General features: G+C 43.7%; 1 protein-coding gene across 1 annotated transcript in view; it reads left to right on the top strand.

Moving 5' to 3' along the window:
* The window catches only part of yjefn3 (YjeF N-terminal domain containing 3), a 36,642-nt gene extending 19,523 nt beyond the window's left edge, over nt 1-17,119 (top strand). The window contains exons 2-6 of the mRNA XM_079267070.1: nt 4,581-4,689; nt 11,197-11,307; nt 15,417-15,530; nt 16,024-16,174; nt 16,454-17,119. Coding sequence (XP_079123196.1) covers nt 4,581-4,689; nt 11,197-11,307; nt 15,417-15,530; nt 16,024-16,174; nt 16,454-16,650 — 682 coding nt within the window. The 3' untranslated portion in view covers nt 16,651-17,119. The remainder of the gene's footprint in view (nt 1-4,580; nt 4,690-11,196; nt 11,308-15,416; nt 15,531-16,023; nt 16,175-16,453) is intronic.
* The last annotated feature ends 3,563 nt before the right edge of the window (nt 17,120-20,682 follow it).

Below are 20,682 nucleotides of genomic sequence, written 5' to 3'. Positions count from 1 at the left end.
GCCACAGATTAGTACTGTGGAGAGGACCGAAACAGACATAAAACATGTCAACATATCCAAGTGTTCTGTGATGCAGCACTTCATTTGTGCTTAAACGGCCTGAAGTACAGTCGGCTGAGTAGATGGAGCGGCGGGTTGGACAGATGATGGCAGAGAGGACGGGCAGAGAGTGGGATGGAGAAAAGCGGACCGAATGTTTTCATTTCACAAATTGAGAGGGAGGGGGCGGAAAATCTTCAGTAAAAAACGAGTGGAGAACGAGGATGCTTTGCAGCTGCAGGCTATATACAGTAGCACCTTGTTCATGAGTCTTTCATTGACATCACAGGGTCAATGTAGCACGTTTGTCTGTCACTGGATCTGTGGCATTGGATTGCATTATATCTAACGGGTTCATAAGTTGTATTCATTTAGTACGTTGCGTTGTTTTCTGCATGAGCTGATGAGGTAGCATGAATATTTTGTACTTATTTTCAGAAGATGTATTCATGTGTTTACATTTGCGTTGTAATATTTTTATGACCCTTATCTCATATTTAAATTATTATTTTAATCTTTTTTCCGTATAGCCTTCACCTCTTTGCTACTGCAGGGTCCTCATTTCCCATCAGGGACCATTCCATTAAAAAAAAAAAAAAAAAAAAGGCCTATTGTATCTTATCTCATGGAAGGTAAACGGACTCATTAAGCAAGTTATGATCACAGTTGCGCAGCGCTGCAATGAAGGTAACACTCTGCAGGAGCACGTCACATGTAGCATGGGGAAATCAACCCCCCTCTGGGGCTGCTGCTGCTGCACAGCTGCGGCCGCAGGTGCAACACAAGCTAATGCTCATAAGACCTTGTTTTTTTCCTTCAGCTGCCCGGTACATGCTTGCACACACACAAACACACTTTCAAAAAAAAAAAGAAATCCAGGGCAGAGTTGTATCTGCACACCTGCTTTCCTTTAGAAGCAATTTGGTGTTGGAGCTGCAGCTGTAGGTCCTTGCACAGTTAAATGCAAGAAATGACTGGTGGTGGTTCCACATGGTTTTTACAGCGTGCTTCAGTCGTTTTAGGTGAATACATGTTCGATTAAGAATTATGATGGGAGCTGGTGATTGAAAAACACACACTATATGTGGCCTGAAACAGCCGTCTGTCTTTAGGTCCTGAACCTAAAACTAGCAGCTGAGCTGTACACCCACAACCACTTTGCTCTGTCAGAAGTGTTCAGGATCAATGGTAAGTGGCTGTTCAGCACCAGCGTTGTTACTGCATAGTAGAGTTCTCCACCAGCCCACAACAGCACAGTGCATTTGGGATTTTTACACAAATTAGATCTCTGTTTTAAAGGAAACATATAGAAAAAAACCCACCCTGTCCCCATGTAAAATCAATCTGACTAAATTAAAACCGAGAGGAGCTCCAGTGCTGCCCGGTGCACAGAGAGAACCCTGTGGACCCAGCTGAACTTTCCAAAGATCACCTTGTCACAGTGACTCAGGAAACATCCCTGATGTGAACCGTGGGGGACAGCAGCTGCTGCTCCACTGACTCAGGTAAATGCCAGAAACCCCCCTTGGATATACACTGGCTTGTTAACACGCGCGCGCACACACACACACACACACACTGCTACGTCTTAAAATAACCGAAAAGGAACACAAGCAGGCTAGTCACACTGTCGCCACAGAGAATAGAGACAGAAGATGTTTGTTTTTTTACAGATTCTCGCGCACACACACACACACACACACACACATACGTGCACTCATGCAAAGAGCTCCTGATTTCTTGAAAGAGGTAAAGATTTTAGCGGAGTAGACCTTAAGTGCAAATTAGAAGCAACACATTGATGTTGTGCATCGATCCTTCTCATCTGCTCCCGTTGGACTGCGATAGTCTTATAAATTATCTTTAATAGGGGAGGCACAAATATACAATCACTCCCAAATCCTATTTCAGCTGCTGTATTGTTCCTCCTGCTGTAGAGTTGGCTCACATCTCTCTAAGAGGTTTTAAAATAGAGCAGTTTCTCTTATTGAGCTGCAGTACCAAGGACGACCACCAGGTGTCTGTAGAGTAAAAGGGATGTACTCAAAGGAACAGAATCAGACACTCAATGAAGACTTTCAACCGACCCGTTCTGCTGCTCACTGCTGTGCTGTTTAAAAATGGCATCACACACACACACACACACACACACACACACACACACACACACACACACACACACACACACACACACACACACACACACACACACACACACACACACACACACACACTGTCGCCATGCTGAGAGCAGCCAGAGGAAGCAAAGGGACAATCAGTTCTGAACCAACATGTGGAAGATTAGATTACAAATATTATAACTAATGCTGAAATCACATCAGGTTGTGTTTACACAGACACAACGAGCCATTTCAACATTTAATAAGCCTGACGAGGAGCGACTTATGAAAACTGCTGGTATAAAACAACTGCAACCTGTATTTAAAAGCTCCTTTTGATTGTGTAACGTAAGATCAAACCGAGAAGATTTTGTATGATTGAGTGACTGGACGAGTAATATTACTTTGGGCGAGTAATATTCTACTTTTTTGACTCATCCTTTATGTAGTTGTATTTGATATGCAGGTATTAATACAAAATTTGTCCTATTGCTGATTTAAACATGCTTGTATTTATTATTTAATATTACATTTTTTTCATGTGTATTTTTCTATATAGTCATATATATTTTGCCAGATGATTTATGTGATTCTTACACATATTTGACTATTTAGTTCTGTTTAATATATGCCTGGTTGACATTGACCTTGATGTTTGTAGTTCCTGTCGTGGAGACCTGCTCTCTCCCGCACAGCGCCGTTAACTCTGCTCTGATTGGACCAACTTGAGAGAGATTCAAACATGCAGATCGCCATCACCTGAGTGATAAGTGTGTTTGTGTCAATATACTGCTTGTTCTGCTCTGTGACGGTAAATTGATGATGCCTGACGAAGATCTCTGTCGGATAGAAATGTTGCACAACTGAAATTGCCCGGGAGCTTTTACTGCAGTGTGCGGCTCCTTTGTTTGATTCTTGCCTCCCAGTATCCGAAATGATACATTCGCCATTTAGGAAGTAACACATACGTGTATCTAAGCTGGGATTTAAAACACCAAAACTGTACATTAATGAGGAAGCTGCGTTTAGCTCAGGCCCTGCAGTAGATTCAAATCGGGCAAATGAGTCGGCGTCCCTGCAAAAACAGGCTCCACCTCGTTATCCGAGCTGCTCGTGTTGCGTACGAACAGCAACGGGTTGTGGTCGGTGTCAACCAAAACCGGTCAACTTTAAGAACCAACACCAACGTCAAAGGGGTGAGAATTGAGTCAAATAGCATCGTGGATACTTGGAATTATAACACATCAACGTTGTAATGTAGATATCGGCCATTAAGTTTGAGTAGAAGTCAATGGTAAAAGTTGACGAGTTGTAATTGGGTTACAGATATCGACAGTGAAAATGTCCACGAGTAAGAAATGATGGACTTCATAAATAAACATCTTGACGTGTGAGAGAAATGAATTGTAAATCTCTTTAATTAAAATCGCTATGATTCAGAATTACATGATGCACGTTGCTGATATGGCTGCGACAGCGACTGATTAGATCTTACAAGCTCTTGCTGTGCCGGCACAACCTGTTGTGTGTACGTAGCTACTGTAAAGGCCACATTTCAGTTCACCCACATGTTCTGTTCTGAGTTTCATGACCGTGCTTCCCAGAAGCTGTTAATGTGTGTTACGAGTGCACGTTGACCCATAGAAAGTCTTAAACTCCCGTACAGCCACTCGTGCTGCTTAAGCAGACACGTGACGACCTCTTAAGCGTGTAAGCAATTCGTCTGTGCTGTAAATACCTTCTGAGTGTATCATAGGTCACGGTGTTGTGCATTCAACCACTCCATTATGTGTAATCTTGGTGTCCTGTAAAAGCCTCGTGTTACCTTGTAAACGCCGGCTGTATGTTGTAGTGTTGGCCTGCTGTCAGCGCTGCGTTTGTACATTGCATTCAGGCATGAAGGCCACTTTATCCACACTCCAGACACTTTGAGTTCACTGCATTTCTGCTGGTTGGCTCATAGCTTGTGTGTGAAGCCTTTTAATGACTCTCAGAGCGCACCAGTGACAAATAGAGCTGAAAGGAACCCGCATAGATTCTGTCCGAGCCCGACCCGAGCTTCAACCACAGCAGCAGATTTGGGCCGATTTTTAAAAACCAGAATTTCCACTCCAAAAGGAAAATAATGTATTCCGAGCTAAAGTCAACTAAAGTCTTTTGAGTGAGGTACAGACGTGGCACGGTCTCTGACATGTGCCCTCTCCCACCGAATGTTCAACCCAAAAGCTGTCGTATCACACGACGAGGTCTGCGTTGAAGAAAAGAGAAAAATCAACGATGTGAAATTTCGGCAAACTTGCCCGAGGGACTTTTACAACCACGCGGTTCTCTCCCTGAACACCTGTTGTTGATGCTTTTACTGATGGTGATAATGATGAACCTTGAATAACACCATGTCTTGACTTGTTCTGTGTCTGGCAGTAAAGGGGAGGCAGCAGCTATCGAGACGGAGCTACTGAGGGACTACAGGTTTGGACAACAGCAGCTGATAGAGATTTGGGGACAAGCGTGCGCCCTCGCCATCACTAAGGTCTGCACCACTTCTGTTTTCCAGAACTTCTTTATTGTTATCATGTCTGTTGTTTTGTTGTCCTTCTTGCTTTAAGTCATGAATACGTTGAGTGTCGACATTTTTGCATTTGGTCAGAGCGAGTGACGTATGTTGACGTGTCTTTTTTCGGACCTTATCCAAGTAGTTTTGTTGCCTAAACCTTGTCAAACATTTCACACCGTTAACTGTGTGACATTGTGCGCTTCAGCAAGCGTGACACTGACGGAAAATGTTCTGCCTGCAGGGTTGCTGTAAAAATAAAAGCAGAGGAAAATAACATCATTACAACGTTGTTGTTTTATTGCAGATTTAGTATTTATTCTGAAATAAACCTTTGCTTTAATGTGATGTAATGCGCACAGTGCTTTTATCTTTGGACCATTAAACCAGTCACACTGAACAGCAGTTGCCATTTGAAGTGTGTGTGTGTGTGTGTGTGTGTGTGTGTGTGTGTGTGTGTGTGTGTGTGTGTGTGTGTGTGTGTGTGTGTGTGTGTGTGTGTGTGTGTGTGTGTAGTCTTACAAACCAGCAATTATATTTAGCATATATTTTGTGATAAGTTTTCCATTCATTGAAGAGATTTACCTTCTCTCCAGCGCTGCTCTGTCTTTGTATTGAAACAAAACAGGAAACACTATAAACATTAATAACTGTTTGAAAATGACCCACAAAGCTTTTTGATAGTGGAAGAGGGCAACAAGTCACAGCTGCTGCTACTTACACTTTACTAATTTGCATTAACTTCCACACTGAAATGTCAGATTATCATGTGGAGGAGCTGTTCTAACTTTCTGTGACATTAGCCTCCAAACATTAGAAGCGGCTCCCCTCGGGGCAGAACACCTGAGCTCACTCTGTGGCAGCGCTGAAGAGTCTGAGCTGCAAGACACATGAAACCCTGCGCTGCTGTCACGAGGGAAGGCTGAGGAGGAAAAGAAGGAGAGAGGTTCAACGAATGAGGGATTTACAGGAAACACAATGACAAATGTGATGGCAACAGTTTAACCGGATAGCTTTAATGTCTCTCCTCAGCAAAAGCAGAGAAACAGGAACAGACATGCAGATACTTGCAATAACAGGCAGTGTTACAAAAAAAGCGGCGGACGAAGTTTGCAACTATCTCATGGAGCATTTAACGAGCTAATAAGCCAGATGTGCCCCTCAGCAATTTATGCATCTATCGTGTTTGATTTCATAGGAATTCTTATTAAGCACTACAACTGCATATGCTGTCAAACCAAATCAAGCTGTTGCATTCTTGGGAGGTGAGAAACGCCCACCAAACAATTTAAAGAAAGTGAAATGGAAAAGAGGAGAACTAATAGCTGAGACGGGCAGAGTGGCAGCATCACCGACTCCCCTTGGAGAGTGTGATTAAAGCCACCACATCCACTTCCCCTGTATTATCATCAGCCCCCGCTGGCCCCTTGCCTGGCCCTCCACCAGCAGCATAGCCTTACTAGACAAACAAGGCCGGACGCTGCGGATCGCTGCTGCCCGCAGCACGCTGCTGCTTGCGTGACATCACTGCTATTTCAGGAAAATGACAGTAGAAGGAGATGCAGACAGTCTGATTCTGCTGGTTTCACTGCTGGCCTACTGCTGTTGGCTTCAGAGTATACCACACAAACAGCATGTGCTCCGTCTCTCACACACTCTCACAGCTGCCTCTGGTTGCCAGATAGATTATAGGTCTCTTGTAAGTAAATCCTTTACTGTTCCAGCAGCAGCCCGCAGCCACCAGGTCCAGACTGTCTGTGTGTGTGTTTCTGTGTCCGTCTGAGGCTTTTCAACACCTGAGTGGAGACGGGAGACGTTTTTGTTACCACACACACCAATAAATGAGTCTGTACCTTACCCCTGGACTGTAGTTCGGTCCTCTAATACAAATATTAAATGCACTGTTTCTCTGCATATGTGAGTTTCTTTGTGTTTCTAGGACCCCGGCCGTGTTTTCTCAGGCCCAGTGTGTGTTTCAGGCTGATTGGAGGTGAAAGAACATGTGCATATAACATTTATTTCAAAGAGTATTCCCAAGGAGACCTTATTACGATCAAGACAGCCGTACTTTGTAGAGTGTGACTGAGGGAGACCCTGGACTATCCTAACCTTCCTTAATCTCACACTCAAAGGATTTGTTTTTAATACAAGTTATTGTAACAATAAAAAATTCATTTTTACTTTTAGAACGATGGAAAACTTCTCCGTAGGCCTGAAATGTCATGTCCTCAGCAAACTTAAGAAAACGTCAAACAGAAGAGAAGATTTAAAAAAAGGAGCACGCAGACCACACACCTGCTGAACAGATGCGACAAACCATCTGTCTGCACTTGTAGAAATCTCCTCCCGATCAAAAACATCATAAATATCTCAAAGACTGGAAAACACTTCAACGACTTTATTAACCGAAAACGGAATCATAAAACCTTGTTTGTCTAGAACTGTACAGTGGAAGCATGCCATTTGTTGCCAAGGCAGTTTGAGAATATGAATATCAAACTGCGACGTCATTCTGGAATAAAGTGGATCAAAATATTGACGTTGCTAATATTGGAAAGAAGTGGGGCTGTCTTCACGACTGACTGAAACTTTCGGGCGTTTTTTGGCCATGATGTGTTTTTTCCTGGTCCAGACATTTGAATACGCCCGCTCCACCGAGTTTGAGTGTTTTGATTCATCAGACGTCCAAACAGCGGATATCATTTAAAAAGTAATCCACCGATAAGCGCAGCAGGGGCGCCGACGATTAGCCAATCAATGCCAGGGGCGGGACTAATTTCACTGACGAGCTCTTCTCTCTGGCGTCGCTTCTTTTCCCGTGTTGTTGGTGAATCGTGCTCCCTCCTCGCTACTCTCCTTCATTTGTGTCAGTAACTGTGACGTTGTGCTCCGACTGTCACCTCTCGACATCACATTCTGAATCCTCAACACAAATCCTCCCACAACGGCGGCTATGGGAGAATTACCCCGACATCGCTGAGTCGTGGCCTCTCTTTCGCTTTTGGCTTAATAACAGTTTTGAACTTGATTTGAACCTCCTTAATTTACAAAATCCATTTTACATATATACGTCATATCTTCTCAATATCAACAAATTTCCTCTCTTTTTTCATCTAAAATACAAACGTACGAGCCGAAGAACACTTTTACCACCAGCACCTGAGACTGAAACCTCAGAAATCGATCTCCTCTTTTGCTTTCTCCGGTTCCTTCATCCACCCGGAGGCTTAATATCAGAGTAAATGCGTTAGGATCGATGCGTGTTGGAGTGAACCGGGCTCCAGTTCCAAACCAGATTAGACGAGTGCTTCGGAAGACATCGGAGCGCTGCCTGCATTGATCCAGCAGCTTACCTTCCAACAGCGTGTGGCTCTGATGCGTCCACCAGCAGCATTGATATCACTGATCCTCCAGACGGCCTCAGTGAGAGGAAAGGCCATTGCACCAACTGATGTGAGTTTGTGTATGTTGCATGAAGGGCCGAAAGAAACGGAGAAAGAGGAACCAAGCTCATTTTAAAGCAATATGTTTATTTTTATCACCTTTTATAAAGATGTATTGGCTAAAGGGTTAGCAACATTAGCGTCAACCCGCGCCGACTCCCAAACTTCCGTTTTGTACATAAACGTCAGTTTCATAACGAGCATACTTATTTTACTCGACAAACGTACTTCTTTTAACCCAACAGGGGAAGAGGGGGGTTTATATTGGCCAAACAAATACAGAGAAAGCTAAATGAGTACGTAGTTTACGTACTTATTTGAAGCCCAACAAGTAGTTTTGTTGAGTAAACATCACTGCAAGCGTTTCACGTGACCGGCGTGGTGTTGAGCGGCACATGAAAAGCTTAAAAAGCGAATAGATCGCATTGGTAAATCTGTTCGGAAGTAACCAGTCGGTCGATAATTCTCCACCGTTTCAGCGCGAGAGGTGACCACTTTGAAAATCCACATAGTTATTTGATCCTATTATTACCGGATCATGATTACTCCCCTGTTCCTTTTTAATCTGTGGATGTTTTATTGTATATGGGCGAGGTCACAGTCGGGGGACGGCACCATCGGAGGTGGCTAGCCTTTAATAGCTGGTTGCAGTAATTACTGTTGGCATCTCCCACTCGGGAGCAGCTCAGAACAGAGTGCTTGGCATTATGCCACACACACACACACACACACACACACACACACACACACACACACACATGCACATATTCAGAGGGTGCCACTCATAATGAACTCAATGGGATTAACATCAGATTACATGGTGTGAAACTCACTAAGAGCTTCTGTCTCATTAGATATGAAAATGAAAGACACTGTTTCCTAATATCGCCATCAGCCCTGTGCCCCCCCCCCCCCCCCCCCCCCATCTCATTGAGTCTGCGTGATGATTAGTCAGCTGGGCTGTTATGATGGAGGTCACGGCTGCCGTCTCCCCTTCTGGATTCATCGCTCTAGTTAATGCACTCTGAGTCTCGTTACATCCAATTATACAATGTGGGTAATGGGCTCCATTTCTCCACGTGAACTTTCTCGTGCACTGAATACATTAGTGGAGGTAAATGGGTTTTATGGAAGAATTTCGGCCTATTTTAAGCTCATCTACAAACTCTGGAGTTCAAGGATCAACAATGACGAGAGTCTTAATTTCAATAACGTGACACGAGCTTCGTATGACAACCTGAAGATTACAGTGTAATTATTTTGCAATTCACTCGTATACTGATGCACTATAATCGTTTAAAAATAATTAAGGGGTACAATAAAACATTTATGGATGACTTAACATCTTATAATAAAGGAGTAACAACTTGTAAATTATGGTGAATTACAGGATATCTTTAAAATAATGACATGGTGCAGTGATGTAGTTATGAGAAACCACAAAGAAGGCCAGCTATATGTTTCCTTATGACGAGGAGCTCATGGTTTGCTCTGCATTTGAAGGCTGTGATCCAAAGCATGTCTGAAGTGAGCTGCAGTCGTGGACTATTTATGGCAGTGACAAAACTGAGCGACTTGATTTTACGAGTTGTGTTCCGACATATTTAATTGGACAGGATTTCCAGAAGGCAGCGTGAACCGTCACCCTGAGTTCAAGTTCTTCTTCTGTGAGATGCTGCTGTGGCTTTCGCGACGATGAGCAATCGTTCCTGTACAACATAACGGCGCAGAAACTCTCGGTGAACGACTTCGTTTCTTTGAAGAATCTGTGGAAAGTGAAGGCAGACACCTTTGGGGCTTTCAGTAATGATCATTAGTGAGTGTGTGTGTGTACACACACACACACACACACACACAGTCAGCACATCGGTCGGTGTTGCAGATGGAAAATTAGCCACTCAGGTTGACAGTTCCTCAGGCGAATCCCGGGCTCGTTTAAGAAGGTGCTGGGTGATTTACAAGGGATTATGCGGCCAGCGAGCGAGGCAGTTGCCAGCAGCTCGCTGCAGCCGGGCCGAGACGGAAAGTGTATTACGTACGAGGAAGCGTCCCGTGGCTAGGACACTTGTATTTTTTTCCACATGCTACCAGGGTTATTTGAATGAGTTTGGACCTTTTTCTGGCAGACTGAAGAGACGATGTAGCTGGTGCCGTTTCCACCGTCGTCTGGCATGACTGGAATGCTGCAGTCAGTCACTGCGAGTGCGACGGAGAGGCAGAGATCGGATGACCTGCGCCGAATAAGAGGCCTGACTCTCCGGGATGAACACTGAACACCAGAGAGGTGGACTCCGGTCACATGACTTTGACTCGAGTCAGTGGAGTCACGACTTTATACTCGACTTGGACTTAAACACTGACGACTTGTGACATTACTTGGACTTGAGCCTCTTGACTTTAAAATACCTGATACCCAAAAGCATTACAAGTCTTTAAAAGTGTGACACAAACTATTTCAATCAGGAGAGACTTAATTAGAGTTGAACAATAATTTACTACACATGCATAGAGAAATGATGAGTGTTTATCGTGACGTAGTACATTAAAACGGGGTATTGATGCTGTGGTTGGATGGAGAATATTCCCCCTGGAGTCTAGACACTGGTGGTGATGATGATGATGAAGGCACGTGCTGGAGATCCAGTGAGGGGATGAGTAGCAGGACTGCGTATGATGGAAACTTGAGGTGAATGTGGTGGAGGACGGTCGCATCAAATAAATCGACATTTTAAAAAGCCTTCGTCGGTTTTGTTAATATATTGCTGCTCTTGTTAAAATGGCCTTACATTTGGTGAAGAGCGCATTATGACTTGTTTAGGAAGCTAAACTCAGTTCAGGACCTGGTACTGGACTTGAGAATTGCAAAATGATGACTTGGTCCCACCTCTGCTGGACACTTCCGACCGTCTTTGTCCCCCCTTGCTTTTGTCTCACCGTTGATCTCTATTTGTAACCCTGTGTGTTGTATCCCTGTGCTTCTCCTCTCCCTCAGTAATCCGCTCCCGTTTCTAACAGCCTGCCTCTTCTTCCGTCTCTCCACCAGGCCTTCCCTCTCAGCTCTCTAGCGAAGAAGCAGCCAACAGTGCTGGTGATCTGTGGTCCAGATCAAAACGGCTCCATCGGCCTGGTGTGTGCCCGACACCTGCGCATGTATGTAAGTAAACTACCGCACGAAGTGTAGCCAACAATCATCAGTGGATTGTGAGACAATGGGCCCCAAAAAGGCTGCACTACCTCTACAAACAGTAGGAACACGTTGTAGTTGTTTAGCCTCTTTTTGTTGTTGTTTTGTGTCTCTTTGTGGTCATTTAAAGTCTGTTTGTAGTTGCTTTGTGTGTCTTTGTGGTTGCTTTGTGTGTCTTTGTGTGTCTTTGTAGTTGCTTTGTGTGTCTTTGTGGTTGCTTTGTGTGTCTTTGTAGTTGCGTTGTGTGTCTTTGTAGTTGCTTTGTGTGTCTTTGTGGTTGTTTTGGCCCTTTTCACAGTTGTTCGTGTGTCTTTGTGGTATCTTTGCAGCTGTTTTATTTTATTGTTCTGGTTGTTTTTGGTTATTTGTTGTCTCTTTGTGTTCATTTGGTGTCAATTTGTAGTTTCTTCTTTGGGTTTTTGTGGTTGTTTTGACCCTTTTCACAGCTGTGTTTATCTCTTTGCAGCCGTTTTTTGTGTCTTGTGGCCATTTTTGGCCTCTTCCTGGTTTGGTACGTGTCTCTTTGAGCGATCTATTGTCGGTGAAGTCCAGCGGAGGCCCTGACACTTTGGCCTGTGCCCAGTAGGCCTGTTCTGTAATCCATCAACGCCAACAATAAGTATTTCAGTGCACAAAACCAGCTATTGTATTCAACCACACCACTAATAATCCATTGGAAAACACAGTCTGAGTCGTTTCGATGATATCACACCAGAAAAAGCAAGCTTGCATCAGACTAACGGGACCCCCTGTACGGGCCCTCTGTGCTTTACAGTTTGAGTTCGGCTCCTGTAAACGGCTCGGAGCAGTTATCCTATTACGCTCTCCACAAGGCCACTCAGACAGTCATGATGTCACGCTGTTGTTACTCTCGTTAAAGCCGTCTGCCTCTTACGCTCGGCAGCCACAATATGATGTCATGACCAAGATGTCTGCCCTTCAGGCCACATGCTGACTGACATTTTGACATTTGAAGACTAATTGTTTTAGGACGTGGGAGTCATCCCCTTGAAACGCATTACAGATCACATGACCTGGAAAAAAAAGAGTCTCCGTCTCACAGTTCATGTCAGTACTCGGTGCTGTAGTCCCGCCCATGTCTATGGCTTTATTGGAAGGGAAATATTGGATATGTGTTTTTGGGATCTTTGGTTTAGAGCGGAATGCATCTATACACTTTACCATATGCGTCTGACGCGCTTGATTTACTGTGCATTGATAGATTAAAACCACGTTAGGTGGACTCTGATGGCTCTCTGTGGAGCTCCTCGCTCTCTTCTCTGTCTTTTTCCTTCTTGAGGCCAAGGACAAGAGATTAGAGGTCAGCTCCAAGGGAGATATATATTTTACCCTGACATTCCAGAGATGAAGCTTATCCATAACGTTAAAAAAGCAAAAACAATTCGGCATCGATTCCGTCTTTTTTTCTGCTCTATTTCATGTCTTTGTTTCTAATGTTTTCACCATCTGCTCCTGTCTTTTTCTGCGCTTTTGTCGCCCATTGCGAAACATTTGACTGGATCTTAGAATTGTGCGTTTTTATTGTTGTTATTTTCAAAGTGACTGCGCTCTGCAGTAGGCCGACTGGGACCACACATGTCTGACTCTCTGCTCCAACGTCAGAAACTCGAGTACTTACTTTGGACTGTGAAAGAGTGTGTGTGTGTTTTTCATGGTGCGACGTGATCCCTGGAAGACATGCAAGCATCCACGTCACACACACACACACACACACACACACACACACACACAGCCTTGAGCCCCTGATGCAGAGCTGTGAAAGTGATTAGACAGAGTATAGGACAAATGGGCCAAGTTGCTTCTCACGTCACTCCAGGACATCCGTGTTCACAAAGGCTGGTTGTGTCTGAGACTGTTTGATTATTTCCACTGCTTGGTATGGGACAAAAAAACAAACCAACGTTGCATACCGGAAGGCACAGATATTCCCCGATCAAAGCTAATGTTCGATGATTATAAAACAACAAAACAAGTCTTCTCCTCATTAGTTCTGGTGTATTGTTCCTATTAAACAAGCGGACAAAATGTTATGTTTGGCTCACTACGTTGTGCTCATCACTGCTTGATGCTACTCACAATATAATTCTTTGTATACACAACTGTAAAGCAAAAAACCGCTGGTAGCGATCACCGTTACAGCGATTAACCGCTTCAGACGGAATCATATACAAATAATATTTACGTCATCGCTGATGGTAACCATGTAGTCGGCTTACAACGTTCATTTGGAGTTTCCCCTACACGTTTATTTTTTACTTTATTGCCATGATACTGTTTTATCATTGTCTGTTTTCAAGTTCTGCTCCCGGTTTGGTATTGATTGCCTTCAAAATGATGAGTATCCTATTGGCACTACTGATGTTACTGTGTTTGTAAACGTACTGTTTCAGGCTACAGCCTCATTATAATATGAACCACAGCAAACTCTACTTTATATACAGTACTGTACTGTATTATAGTGTATTTAAAGTGTACACAGTGCAGTCATTTTACAGAGCTTTGAAACGGTCAACACAATTCAGTAAATTGTTCAGCCATCCATTTCATTACCATCCATCTGTTTATTGCACAAATATTAAGTCGAGATGAGAAATAATGAGAGAGAAAAACAATTCGGTTTCAATCATCAGCCGTTTATAGTGTTCAATTTGACCCCGATGGACATGATCACTCCAGGAGGGTTCCACTGTAATTTAAGTCTCATCTAATAACTCAAACAGAATGGACGACACACGGGGAAGTCTAATTTTGACACTCGTCTTTAAAGTCTTGTCGCGTGTCAAAATGTTGCTTGTTTCACGAGTTAAGACTTTATTGTGCTGCTGCATATACCTCCTGCTAATGGGCTGTACGTGCAGACGAGACACCGTCATCCCTCCGGGAGGAGAAGCGTCAGATGTGATCAAGAACTGGGAAAAAAAACAGCAGCCTTGTTTGTTACCCTTTCCTTGTTTCTGTCTCCCGCCTCATTTCTGCTCATGCTCGGTGACACGGAAAGTCATTTCGAAGCCCTTCGTCAGTTTCACACGGTTAGATGGTGTTGATGAGGTCAAGGGCATGGAGGGGCCGCTCACACACACACACACACACACACACACACACACACACACACACACACTATGCTCCGATACCTTACATGTGGGTACAGCCTATACAGAGTACTGTTACTGTTTTATTGTAATCCGATGTTCCTCACTTTCTGACTGCAACAGATTAAATGTAACGCTGAGCACCTTCACCTCCACTGTATTGGGATGGGTGGATATCTCAAAGCCTGGGCACATAAAGCAGAACCTATTACACCCGATTACTTTCATAAACTTTGATACACTTGTCTTCGTCTCTGGTCAGCATGAATAATGGCCAATACGAGCTGACATGAAAGAAACAATTAAACTTGCCCAATTTAAAGAAATTCCTGAAGACCTCTGTCCATTTTTCTATCGTAAATAGTTAGATGGCCATGGCGACTTGTTTGGTTATCGGTTCGCAACCTCTACTTCTTCTTCTACTCTGTTTACTCGCGGATTGCAGCCTTGCATAGCCTCATAGCCTCAACCCATTGGATTGAAACGCACCTACCGGTAATTCACATTTCTTTTTTGCTATTTATCCAAAAGTTGTCTTAAACTTTGCTTGACAAAAACATTGGGTAACCCGTCTCATGATCAAACACACTACCGACTGTGGTTCCTGGGTTCTAGGATTTATCTTTGAGACCATGTAAAGGTCGAGGGTCACAGGTGCTTCCTGCTGAGCATCACAGACCTTTCAGACTGCGAGTGTCTGGATTTCTACTCCTCTCAGCTCCCAGTTTATGAGGGAAGTATTCATTCAGGAGCCAGACCGTCGCAGACCACAACGTCTGACCAGTGGTCATCAGTATTTTCACTTGCACTGCAGGAGAAATGCATCAAACACATTGTCGCTGTTGGCCGAAATCACAGGCTATCGTGTCAATATTGAGTAACCTTTTCTCTATGTTTGTGTTTCTCTCCTCCTTTGTGCCACCCCCACGTCTTCTCCGTTGTTTTTCTCTGTTGCCTCATCTCGCACAGGAATATGAGCCAACCATCTACCACCCTCAACGCTCCTCTCAAAGTCTACACCAGGACTTCACGGTTCAGTGTGAGAAGATGGACATCCCTTCCCTCTCCTATCTCCCCACAGAGGTCCGCAGCGTTTCTGCCGAGCAACACATTGTCAGCGATGTTGCAGCACTGACTCATTTGTAACTGTGAAGGTTGCTTTTGTTAACGGAGTAGTTGTTGCTCAAACAGATTCTGCACAGCAGGGATTCATGCAGGCCCACAGATCGCTCGTGTTGCTGCACGATCCCACCAAAAATGAATGTCAGATATCGATCTGTTGTAGGGGGATATGTTCTTCTGGTAACTATGTAACATACTGGGTACCTTAGCTTAACACAAAGACTGGAAACGGGGGGAAACTGTTAGCCCGGCTCTGTCCAAAGGTAACCCAATCCTCCTGCTTATTAAAAGCATTGTATTGGATCATTCAAAAAGGTCCGAAAACCGGTTCAGTTTGTGACCCTTTAGAATGACAATGAAACGTCTACTTCTCAGTTTACTTGATTTGCTTTCCTTTTGCTGTTATTCATCGTGCAACCCCCCATTTATTCATGCTGGGATCCAATCTGTTCAGGTGCAGCTCATAAACGATGCCTACAACCTCGTGATTGATGCCATGCTGGGCCCAGACGCAGACTGTGCCAACATTAAAGAGCCCTACCCTGGTATTCTGGTCACCCTGAAGCAGGTCAAGATCCCCATTGCCAGTGTGGATGTGCCCTCAGGTACGTGTTCGCACACACTCTGGATATCAGGCCGCAGGCTCAGAAACACAACTTGATAAATGTGCCTCCAGGCAGCTCCATAGGAGCCTTGGCTCCGAGGCACGAGTTTTCCACGTCTGGAGGCACACGTGGAGGATAAATCTCACACTACAGCCGACTCAGTGTGAGCTCATCATACCCCAAATACACCACCTGCTGCGTGTGAGCACAACAGGCAGAAAATGATCACAATCCTCCTCGCCCTGAATTCCTCTCCTCCTCCTTTTCTGTCTTCCTCAGGTTGGGACGTAGAAGAACCAAATCAGGATGGCATTAACCCAGAAGTTCTCATCTCACTCACGGCACCAAAGAAGTGCGCCATACGTTTCTCGGGGAAGCATTTCTTGGCCGGACGCTTCCTGCCCTATGACATCCAGAAAAAATACGAGCTGAACCTCCCGGACTACCCCGGCACAGACTGTCTCATAGAATTGTAACGCATGGAGAAAGATAAGAGCCAGAGTGAGCACTCCTCACTTTCAAACACGTACGGTTGATCCCGTTTCTTGTTTTGTATTTTATAGATTGTGAATGTGATTCAATGTTTAACAGCTCAGTTGTGTAGATCAGGCTACACCTTTAGCCCAATGTGCTGTTGAGCTGCAGTAGAAGGATGATATTTAGAAGCTGTGGTTTCAGTCGAGTCTTTTTAGGGAATGGCATGAGTTTTTGTGTCAGTCTAACTTGTAAAAGCTGTAGCATTACACTGTTTACTGATTACTTTGCAAGAGACAGAAATTCCTTCAGAGAGATGAATTTTCTATGACGCCACTGGAATGTTGTAGTTTTTTTTTTTTTTTTCCTTCAAAACTTTTTTTAATGTTCATGTTCGGAAGCTTTTGTGTTTAACTTTCTACTGAAACGTGCTGCTGAGGTGAGACGTTGGCCATTCATAACGTTTCTGTTCGAGTGTTTTCTGTTTGTTTGGTCGGCCTGCACTTCTGCTTTACTTTTGTTTCGGTTCCTTCATTAGCTGTTACAAAAGGCCCAGACAGTTTTAGTTGTCCAATAAAAGAAAAACAAAAAAAAACCTCAGGATTCAGTTTGTGGTTTGCTTTCCTTCACGTAGAGTTGCAGTGATCAGTATATTTTGTATTTACTTATATGACTATAAAATGATTATTCATGATAACCAAGAGAATCACGGACCAACTGCCGTTTCCATGGAGCTTTTCAACTTTTTTTTGCATCATTGTTTCGGTTTTCTTGCCCGCAGCTCCGCTCTCATCAACCACGTGTCCGGACCCCACAGGCAGCGGTTTTCTGCGAGAAAGGTCCAATAAAACCACTGAACTCTACCTGCTCAGCAATAACGGTATTCTTCTGGTGGAGACTAAAACGGAGCGAAAAGCAGAGTGATCAGGACACAAAAATGTTCAATCCAACAGATCTGTAATCTAAAAAATGCATTTCTCTCCCATAATCAGGACTTATCTGTAATTATTTATTTATTTACTGACCGAACGTACAATAATCTTGTTCATCAGCAATAAACTTTAGAAATTCTGCAAAGAAGACAACATGTACGAGCCAATCGGAGGCAGAGTAGGGCGGGTCTTCCCAGCATGCGGGTGGGGACAAAAAACAGTCAAACTACCGTAAATTACATGCCGTTTGTGGCCCGCGTGAAACCAAAAGTTTTGTTCTATCTTTGTACCATGTGTCACTACGTCACATGAGATTTTATCCGTAGCTTAAGTAGTGATTGTAACACAAACCGTGATCTTTTTTTCTCAACCTAACCAAGTAGTTTTGGTTCCTGAACCTCGACAACGTTAACCACGCGTTACGTTATTGTTAAATTCAAGATGCAATACAAAAGGTTGCTCAAGCAGAAAGATATGACGAGCAGGGATGAGGTCACGTTGCTCATGCAGTTAGTTTTGAGTGTTCTTGGTGAGCGCACGCCATTACTTCTGTTTACTGGTTCTCAACTGGATTTGATTTGGTAATGAAAGCAATAAACAGGTGTGATCAGGCCAGAATCGGCTGTGGGGGACGGCGGCTCGTTACTGAGCTCTGGGCTTCGGGCTTCAATGAGAATGACTAAGAGAGACTGCTGTGCTGTTTATGAATGAGGTCATGTGTATTTGTACGAAGTTTAGGTGCTTCTTCTGAATACTGATGCACGAACGCACATGCGTGAGTGGGTGAAGGACAGTCAGTGAAAAGGAATGTCGATCCGGCGGTATTAAATCTGTCAGGAGCAAACTCACGAGGAATGTAGAAATATGTGCGAGCGCTCAGTGGTCCTGTCTTTCGTGCCTGTCCAATGCCTGTCAGGAAACGAGCACTTGTCACCGCGTTGTCGCCTGGGCTTTTCACCAGAGACGCTGAGTGAAAAGCTGTAGAGTTGGCGGCGGCCCGTAGGATTGAACAATCATATCTGACAGCCGCTGGAGCGATGGAGAGTCTTATGGAGAAGAAATGCGATCGAAAGACTGAGTGGAGTGAGGCAGAAAGTTTATCAAAGTGCTTTATTTGTACAACACACAAAAGCGCAAATCTGAACTGTTTACAAAGGCCTTTTCTAAATGGGTTCCAGCTCTCTGTCTTGGTGGTAAATATTAAAGACAAACACATAATTCCATGTAAAAACCAAAAATTCCATGTTTACAATTTCACTTTTGCTCGTATTGTTAGCATTTTATTTATTTTTACGATTTTACTACTTAATGTTTTATTTCGATCGAGATAATGTCTTCATAGCCTGCCGGTGGGCCTGCTGCTGGACAAGAACACTTAATTCTACAGGAAAACATGCACATTACAAAACAGACATTAATACAATCAAATATAGAGAAAAACAATATGAACGGGTGATCACGCGTTGTGTGGTCTGAAAATGGATTTAACACGAGTTTTAATTCAATGATACTTCGCAATAACAGTGGTTGAAGAGGATAAAAGTACTTCATTAGAAGTACAAATCCTGCACGAAGTAAAAATGTATGAAAAGTCTCAACGTTCAAAGTATTTACTCTGTCGTAAAACGTCTCCTGTGACTGATATATTTGTGGAGGCATTTTAGTCAAGATGCATCGGAACCAGTAAATACATTGGTCACGTAAACGTAGAGGAGGAAAAATAAAAAGATTTCCTTCCAAATTGTAGTGGAGTTAAAATATAAAGTAAATGCTCGAGTAATGTACCTCAAAATTATACAGTACTCAGTTAATGTAATTGGGTACATTAACTGGTCCACCACTGAAGTGTGAAAACTCTGTCAGAGTTTGAACTTTAATATCCTGAACTTTATTCCATTGTTGTGCACCCCCCCCCCAACGTTTATCAAGACATTGAGTCTCTGACTCATGTAAATATAAATATGTGAACAACAACTTCCTCAAGAGGTTCCTTTTATTTTGAAAAATAAAAAATAAAAATCTTTCAAATGTTGTTATTAACATCTTTTCAAATTTTGAACCGAAGGAATTTGTAAAAGAAACGAAGATAGGCAATGTTTTTATTTGCCATGGATTTTTTTAGTTTACAATCGTAGGCGCTAAATTGCAACAATTGGCATATTTCAAAGGATTCCGAGTACTTTGCACCTCATAAGCGCCTCTCGTGTCTGCGTTCTGAGGAGTTTTTCCTGAATGGCATGCCATATGACGCCACTTCCACTCTTTGGCAGTGCATCGCCCCGCAATCAGTGACTGTTAAAAAGTTACAAAACTGAACCAGAAGTCGAACCAGAGGCAGAGCAGCATCTGGGACTGTCCTGTGTCTGGTGGAGATAAAAAAAAGAGTGAGATAGAGGAGGGGGGGGGGGGGGGGGGGGGAGAGACTGCTTCCCCTACTCAACACAGAATGAATAGTTAACAAAGCCTCAAACTGGTATCATGGATGATTGGAATATCATACGTTACTTTTCAAACCAATTTCCTTCATTTTGAATGAATAAACCGCAATAAAATAACAAAGCTGCTCTGTGTTTGCATAGAAGCACGCACACACCTGCTGGATAAAGACCACGACACTGGAGCCAAAGAGGATTACACATCAAAAAATTATGAAAATATTGTTGCAAAACAAGTCAAAACTACTAAGCTCTAGCTTTGACGATCAGGAACGAAACACACACACACACACACACACACACACACACACACACACTCACAATCCCTCCCTCTCTCTCTCTGCTAGTCTCTGCCTCCCTCTCTGTGTCCACCCCCACCAAACCCTCACCTATTTTTGGAAGATGATATGGGGGACCCAGATGTTACATTTCACTGGCCAATGGCGAGCGGAGAGGGGCTGGATTGGTGTGCACTCCCGATGCCCCTTCTTTTAAAAAGCTCCTGTCCTCCGACTCAGCAACTAAACTCAAAGGAGGAACGAGCAGCTCGGCCAGCAGCATCACTCGCACCTGACGGCTACGCTCAGCTCTGTCTGAAGAATCAACACTTTTTTTTTTAATTTCTTTTTTTTCTTGTATGTCAACTCTGTGGAGGATCAGAGAAAAG

The sequence above is a fragment of the Melanostigma gelatinosum genome, assembly GCF_949748355.1.
Source record: "Melanostigma gelatinosum genome assembly, chromosome: 4".
Taxonomy (NCBI): Eukaryota; Metazoa; Chordata; class Actinopteri; order Perciformes; family Zoarcidae; genus Melanostigma; species Melanostigma gelatinosum.
The sequence above is the reverse complement of the archived record's forward strand: the minus strand, read 5'-3'. Positions and strand labels throughout refer to the sequence as shown.